At 51.9% G+C, this 7647-nt stretch overlaps 1 protein-coding gene across 1 annotated transcript in view; it reads left to right on the top strand.

Moving 5' to 3' along the window:
- The first annotated feature begins 753 nt into the window (after positions 1 to 753).
- LOC104545662 (glucocorticoid receptor-like) overlaps positions 754 to 7647 on the top strand; it is an 11057-nt gene continuing 4163 nt past the window's right edge. Inside the window, 3 exon segments of the mRNA XM_010190849.1 lie at positions 754 to 899; positions 2113 to 2279; positions 4826 to 4942. Coding sequence (XP_010189151.1) covers positions 754 to 899; positions 2113 to 2279; positions 4826 to 4942 — 430 coding nt within the window.

Raw genomic sequence — 7647 nt, forward strand, 5'->3', positions numbered from 1 at the left:
GGGCTCCAAAATTGTGCCCAAGCAGGGCCTGGCAGCGTCTGCAGCTCCGCGTTAGTAAATATTGGCCTTATCTGATGCAGCCACGGGCCCAGATCAGATTGCTGGCTACTGCTTTATTAATCAGTGCAAGAATTTATTTTTAGTTTTGCGAGTCCCGTCATCTGTTTTCTTTCTCACATTACAGTTTCTGTGCTGCTGGTACAGAAAATGAGCCCTGTTTAAAAATTAAAGGGGATTGAGGAGGTTCGGTGGAACATGTTTGGCGCTGCCGTGGTTTTCTGTGACAGCTGATGGATGCTGCCTTAAAAATGCTTTTGTCGGAGATTCATAACATACAGGGTGGAATTTCTGGGTCTAAATTAGCTGGCTTCAGAGCTCTGCGCAGAAAGACGTTTCCATCTTTTTCTGGTTTTAATCATTTTAATGAAAGGAAGTTCTCAAGTTATGTATTCCTCATTTAAAGTCCTAGGCTCCCAGCCTGTATTGCAGTGTTTGAGTTTTTTAGTAGAAGAAAGGAGCTGCTGGGCCTCAGACTTTGGATAGAATACAGCAATTTACAGCAGATTTCTTCATGGGAGGAGATGGGGCCATGCAAACGGCAGCTCCCATCAGCACAGCGCTCGTTCCTGGAGCTCCTCCGCGCTGAGCAGGGCAGATCCGCGGCGCAGAAATTAGGGTGAGCGCGTAATTAAAGCAGCGTTGGGGACATCAGAGCAAGGTGACCGGGTTGAGCTGTGTTCTGCCGTCGCTCGCATGCCGAGCGCTGGGCTGGGCAGCCTGCGTGTGCTGTTGGCGCTTGCTGCCCTTCACCGAAGGCGGGTGACTTGCGGCAGCAGAGCCACGGTGCGGCTCACGAGCGGACGGAGCCTGACGCTTGCGGTGCCGGCTGGGAGCTCTGGGTAACGCCGTGCTGCAGCACTGCAGGGGTATTTCTGACCGCACAGGAGCGATGGGACGGGTTGGAGCTCTTCTCCAGGCTCTGCTCCTGCCTGGGTGGGCTTTTCCCTTCCTTCCCTTCGCCTTGGGCTGACTCATTCAGCTTCGCCCCCCCACCCCAGCCCGTGCTCTGCTCCTTCCCACAGCAATTCCAGCACCTTTCGGAGATTTGCTGCGTTCCTCTCTGGGGTTTTTGCGAATGTTCAAGAGCTCTGGGTTTTTTTAAAACGTGTGACCAGATCTGGTTGGACTTTCTTGAGGAGAGGGAAAGGAATTTTCCATGCAGCGCCAGCCCACGCTGGGGAGCGGGGATGTTCTGGAGAGTTCCCAAGTGAAGGCACCGAAGTCTTCAAAAAGAAGTGTTATTTTCTAGCTTCAGCTGGAAAGAGGCTGGAGCCCTGTGAAAACCGCTTTCAGTTCAGCACACAGCAGAGGAATTGCCTTGGCAAGGTTTAAAACGGGGTGAAAGCAAAGCCAACGAAGGGGCCTTAGAGGAGGAGAGGGGTGAAGGCAGCGTGGGGCAGGGAGCTCAGGGCTCGCTGTGGGGTTTGCACTTGGGGTAAGATCGGGCTCTGAACTTTGGCGCAGCCGCCCTTGCGGTGAGGAGCAGCTCAAAGGTGCTGTTTATTCTTGGGAAGCTATTTTTTGTTAAACTCACCCTCCATTTGTAGGTGGCCTGCGTGTTTACACGGGAAAACCCAATCCTGAAATCGGTAGATCCTCCTTTCCTAAAATGCTGGGGTGAAATGGTCATCGGTTGCTGTAAATCTACATAAATCTATGGCTTAATTCGCACCGCCTGTTGCATCATGGTGCGCAGGATCAGCTGGGAGCCCTTGCAGGACTCGGAGCCGACTCCAGGAATGTGGCAGTGATGAAAACGGGGTGGGCAGGGCACGCTGGAGGAGTCTGTTTGCAAGGCTGGGGGAGTTGTGCAGAGACCTGGCTTCAGAGCTGCGGGAGGGAGGCGGTGGTGCCCTGGGCAGAGGCTGTGACACATCCATGGAGCTTGACGTGCATTTCACAGAATTCACTGTTTAACTTTGTTGGAGTCCACCAGACTTTGGGTGCAGAGCTGTAATATCAGAGCACAGGAGCAGTCCACTTCCTGCCATCGCAACATCGAGTTTGCCGCTATCCCGTAGGTGTTAAAGTACTTCTTCTCCCTTTCTCCAGCAGCCCCGGCATGAGGTCAGATGTGAGCTCTTCTCCATCCACAGCCTCAGCGGCGACGGGACCACCTCCCAAACTGTGCCTCGTTTGCTCTGACGAGGCCTCGGGGTGCCACTACGGGGTCCTGACCTGCGGCAGCTGCAAGGTGTTCTTCAAGAGAGCTGTGGAAGGTGAGACGCACTTGGTTTATTGCATTTCTATTGGTATTTGTCTTTATTTGTACGTATTTATATTTATATTCCACATTCCAGCCCGGTCTGTTCAGTCTCACTGGAATCCGTGTATTTGCTGGAATCCTGCTGGAAGATCCCGTGCATGACAGCGCTGATCTTTCCCCCTTGGTGATGGTGTGGTTGTCTGACACACACATTTACATTTCTAAAATGCTCCCATTCACTCCCGTGTAAAAGGACACATTGTTGTCTTGACTTTTGGCTGCTTTCGGTTTCTTTCACTGCTGTTTTGGTTTAGTTGTCCTGTTTACGTACGGATATTTGTGTGTTACATTTGTAAAGTTTGTGATTTTTAAGTTTAGTGTTAGTTTTCTGTATGAAACTGTACTTCAAACTCCGTAAATCTCTGGTACGCAAAGCTACAATAGTCCCACCCTTTCTCCTAAAAGAACATTGGTCGTACTACATCCGTGTCCACACGTGGTCTTTGCAGGGGTAGCCGGGTAACAGCAACACGTCTGTGGTGTGGTTTTACCCCTCCTCAAGCTCAAACAACTCACCAAGTATGGATCCATGAAGAAATCAACCCAGTGATTCCTTTTGATCCCACATCTTTATCAGCTGTGTTAATGGTGAACACACAACCAGGCCCCTCGCTGCAGGACTGAATTCCTCAAGGCTCACCTCTGCTTTCCCGTTCATTGTCCGCAGATCGATTAATCCTTCCCATTGGACATTGTGAGTGTTGTCAGGAGCAGTTCCAGGATCTGTTAGTTGTAGTGTTCCCTTCAAGGAACAAATCATCTGCTTTTGTCTCTTGCAGGCGCTTTCCTCATTAGAAACACATGTGGAAAGGGGCTGTGCGGTGTCCCTTGTATCAGTGGCTGCTGTTACTGTTAGTGGCAGCTCAGGCTGGCTCTGCACGTTGGTTATCCAGCCTGGCACCTCTCCTGGTGCCTTTGTCCACACATCACACATGCTGTGACAGAAGTAGTCGTAGAAACTGAAAGTGTCGGTATCTAGACAATCAAAATAAACTGTATTTCTTGCAGCGAAGAGTAGAAGTGGAGAGTGGAGGAGGAGGATGAAGGCAGGACAGCAGCTCTATTTATGCGTGGTTCCTCATGCAAACGGGCTTTTCTTCAGAAGCCCGGGGTGCCAAAGCCACCTCGTTCAGTTCTCACTTGTCCAGTTCCTATTTCCACGGCGCTGCACAGCCCTCACAGCTCGGGTTCTGCGGTCCCAGCCCTGTTTCCCCCAGCCCCGACCTTCACCGCTCCTTCCCCTCCTCTTCCTCGCGCTGCCGCAGCTCCCCACACCTCCCCTCCTCCAGCTCCCCACGCCTCTGCCTCCTGCTGCGCCCCGCACTGTCCTCACTCAGCGTTTGGACTTCCCCCTCCCAAAACCCTTGTGTGCAGTTTTGGACCTCGTTATGTACCAGTGCGCTCAGTTGAGCAGAGACCCATTCGGTCTCCAAGGCCCCAGGCAGCTGCTTGTGCTGCAGGCAGCGATGGTGGAGTGTCCTGGCTCTGTAAAATGCTCCTTCTGCTGTGAATTCCTGTGGAAACACCTCCATGTGCTCACCACTGATTGTTACCAGGGTTTGGTTTGCGAAGGATCCGTGGTTTTTGAAATGCATTCGTTCCTGTGTGCACGCAGCATCTCCTCCGGGCAGCAGGCACACACGGAGCAGAGCTGGACTCAGCTTCGTTTCTCACCAGTGGCAAGAAGGCTTTGATAAGGTGTAATACAAAGAGGTAGTGTGGCTTTCACCTGAAAAAGGAGTAAATACAAGAAACTGGGCTGTTTGTTGGGAAAAAACCGGAACAACTCAAAAATGGACACTGCAGCATCAGCGTGGGCTGCATGGGCTCGGTTGAGCATCTCTGAGGCACGAGTTGCAGTCCCTGCTCTGCCGCAGCGACGACTGCTGTTGGTTTGTATTTGGTGTGTGTGCGTGCGTATTTGTTTGACACGTATCCCCGTGCTGATGGCAAACAGAGCCGTGAATCATGGCTGTTTCCGAGGTTATCTCAGACGCGGAGGTGACGCGAGGGTCAGTAAGGCTTCCTCTCCTCCACGTGAGAGAGAAAGGGGAGCTCATTCAGAAAAACGCTCAGGAACAGCAAGGAAATGGAACCGCTTCACTGGAGAGGTTTGACTGAAGCCATAGGGATGGCCTCTGCCTACCCCTAACGCCACAGCTGACTTGAGACACGTTCCTCGCCCGCGCGCTGAGGCTCCATCGTTGATAGCTCGGTGTTTGGGAAATGCGTGATCCCAGCCTGAGAGAAGGATCCGTGTTTTGGTTACTCCTTTCTCTAAAGCTTCCTTGAGACAATTGCTTGTATCGCTGAAATAACCAAGAGTTGAAATAATCAGTCTCCTGTTGTCCTGCTCTTAACAGCCAAGGAACAGTTCCTGAAGTGAGGTACAGTAAATAAAGACAGGGTATAGCCACAGGTCGCTAACGCCACAGACTGAACCACTTCATCTGCTGCTCCGACTGCAGAGCTCACCGCTGTTTGTCTCTGTGACCCTAGGGCAGCACAACTACCTGTGCGCTGGGAGGAACGACTGCATCATTGACAAAATTCGGAGGAAAAACTGCCCGGCGTGCCGCTACCGGAAATGTCTGCAAGCCGGCATGAACCTGGAAGGTAAGGCTGGGTGCTCAGAGCCCTCATTGCTGGGTCCTGGACAGTGACGGCCACGCTGCTGAGGAAGCTGCAGCAGTTATGTGAGCAGCGCTTTAATGTGTGAAAAGTGGGTGCTATGTTTTACGGCATGTATGAGGATTTTAATGGAAAACAAGACTTTTAATGCTAAATTTTCTCCTGTACTTTCCTGTCCGTGCTCAGTAGCGCGGTCTCTCGGGATGCTCGGCAGCAGTGAGTCACACACACAGACCAGAGGTGGTTTTTGGTCCTGTTGCTCCTTCGCTGACGCTGAGACAGCAGGGCCCTGGCAGAGCTGTGGGGACGTGGGACGCTGCCTGTCCCCACTCGGAGTGACCTGGCTCTGGAGCCACGGATGTGGAGCTGGCGTCTCCGCACTAAAGAGAAGGAAATGATTTCTGGTCGTGCTGTGGATCCCTGTGAGGTGTCTGTCAGCATCTCTCTAGAAAAGAGAGGTTAATAAGCCAGTGTGAATGTACCAGTGCATAATTGTTCTCTGCTAAGCCCTGGATGGCTTGTGAGGAACTGAAAACCGCATCAGATAGAGATTTAGCAGCAGCTGTAAAATGGCATAAAACATTTTTATTAGTGTCAGCTGTGGTTTATGTTGGATATTTCTTCCTTGAGCTGTAGAGATTAATAGAGTATTAGTGGCACAGTCATCGTGGTGACACTTGTGTCATCAGAACTGTCAGATAAAGCGAAAACGTCAAAAATGTATTTGTCAGATACAAGTATGAGCAGGCTCAGCCCAGCCAGTGAAAACACCCCTTGGCAAACGCAAACTGTGCTCGAGAGGCGAGAGACCCGTCCGGGGGCTGTGTTCGCACCTCCTCGCTGCCCCTCTCAGGGGGACGAACCCCAGTGAACTTCCCGGTTCCTGCGTCAGTTTTAAAGCAGACACCAACGCGGGCTCTGGGTCGCGTTATTTGCGCTGCCCTTTCTGCACCAGAGAAAATTCAAACCGAGAGCCATCTGATAGCTGCCGCTTTCCCGCGTGCAGTTTGGAGCCCTCCCGGCTGGGGTTTATTTGCCTGAATTTTGGCACCCGGACTGGTGGAGATCAGCGGCGTTTTGGAGGAGGGCTGTTGTTATATAAGGGCTTGGGCAAAGGGGGTGGGGGGGGGAGCTTTTAGGACTGCGAGGGAAAAGAGATCTGGAAACTCGGCAACCCAGAAATGGAAGCACCCAGGGTAGTGTGAAACGGTGAAAAGCAGCTGTGAAGATGACGATTTTGGGACGGAGCGGAGCAGATGGTGAAGTTGGTACAGAGGAACGCGCAGAAAAAAAACCTGGGAGGCAGCAGAAAGTGCAGGGGGGATGAAAAGAGCCCCTTTTACCTGGGCTGGTTTAGGGGCCCAGCCCAGGAGTTGCTGTTGTTTAAGATACAGTTAAATTTTGCATACTTTTTAGGGAGTGAGTTCTTTCTGAGAAGCCATCAGGTGCATCCTCAGTGCATAAATCATGGCTGTAAGCAAACAGCTACAGACAGAGATGGAAATTCCCCAGCGTGGCAGGCTCCTTCCATCGGGCTGTGTGCACGTCCCGTTTGGGCGTCTCTGGGCTGCAATCCCTGCTCAGAACGTGGTCCCTTTGGTGATTTTTCTCACACAGACTGGGCTGTTGTCAGTTCTCACCTTTGGCTCTGCTCATCACCCTTGGGTTTATGGTCCTGGTGGTTTTTGGGTGTAGGGGACTGGAAAAGCACCCAGCTGTCCATCCGCGGGGATTCCTGCAGTAGAGTGATGGTCTTTTGTGCCATAGCCTTGGTTTCCTTGAGTCCTCATTTCCGCTCATCGTTAATTGACCCTGGGCGCTCCTGGGCACCCTGTCCCTTTTTTTCTTTGGGAAAAAAAGATGTATCGTTAGCTTTGACGCCTGTAAAAAGCCATCTCGTCGTTTCTGGGGCCTTTCGTGCTGCGTGTTGCAGTTAAACTGTTGGCAGTTTATGGGCTTTCTTCTTCATTTCGCATTCGTTTCCGTTTCCGAAGGCTCTGTTCCTCTCTCCAGCTCCCCTCGCCCTGCTCTGTACCCGCGCTGGGTGCTGAGGCTGTAAATCCCAGTTCGGAGGGAGGTGCATGGGCAGCATTTGGGCTCAGCACGGGGGGGGGGAACATTTGGGATCCTCCTGTGCAGGAAGCGCCTGCGGGGTCATGGGAAACCCCTACAGCAACAGAACATCTCGGATGCTTTTGTTTCCACGCTGAGTTTATCTGTGTGGGTTATCTTCTGAAATTTGGCCCTAGGAGCTGGTTTGAGACTTGCGGGGTTTTTATGTTTGCAAAGAAAGCGTAAAGAAACGCATCTTCTCCGACGTGTTTCTTTGAGAGTTACGACTGTCTGTCTGCGTCAGGTCTGGTAGCGCAGCCTAATAAAAACTCTTGCATAATACTTTCTTATCTGATATCTTTATTTGATTATAATTTTGCCAGGCTTTCTGGGCTGGAAATGCTCCATACCAGGCGTCTGCGTTAGGCTGAGGGCACGCGCAGTAGATCCAAGCCGAAGAATCAAGCCTTGCGTTTGAGAGCAAGGATAACGGGGCAAACAGAGGCAGGATGGCGACGGGATTTTGCAGCAGCCATTTCCAGACGTAGCTGGGAATAGCAGCAGGCTCTGTGCTCCAAGGAAATGACTGTTGCTGTTCCCCTATGGCAGCCTTGGCAGCGTGTGAGGCTTTGGGAAGT

Source organism: Mesitornis unicolor, unplaced genomic scaffold (genome assembly GCF_000695765.1).
Source record: "Mesitornis unicolor isolate BGI_N332 unplaced genomic scaffold, ASM69576v1 scaffold7508, whole genome shotgun sequence".
Taxonomy (NCBI): Eukaryota; Metazoa; Chordata; class Aves; order Mesitornithiformes; family Mesitornithidae; genus Mesitornis; species Mesitornis unicolor.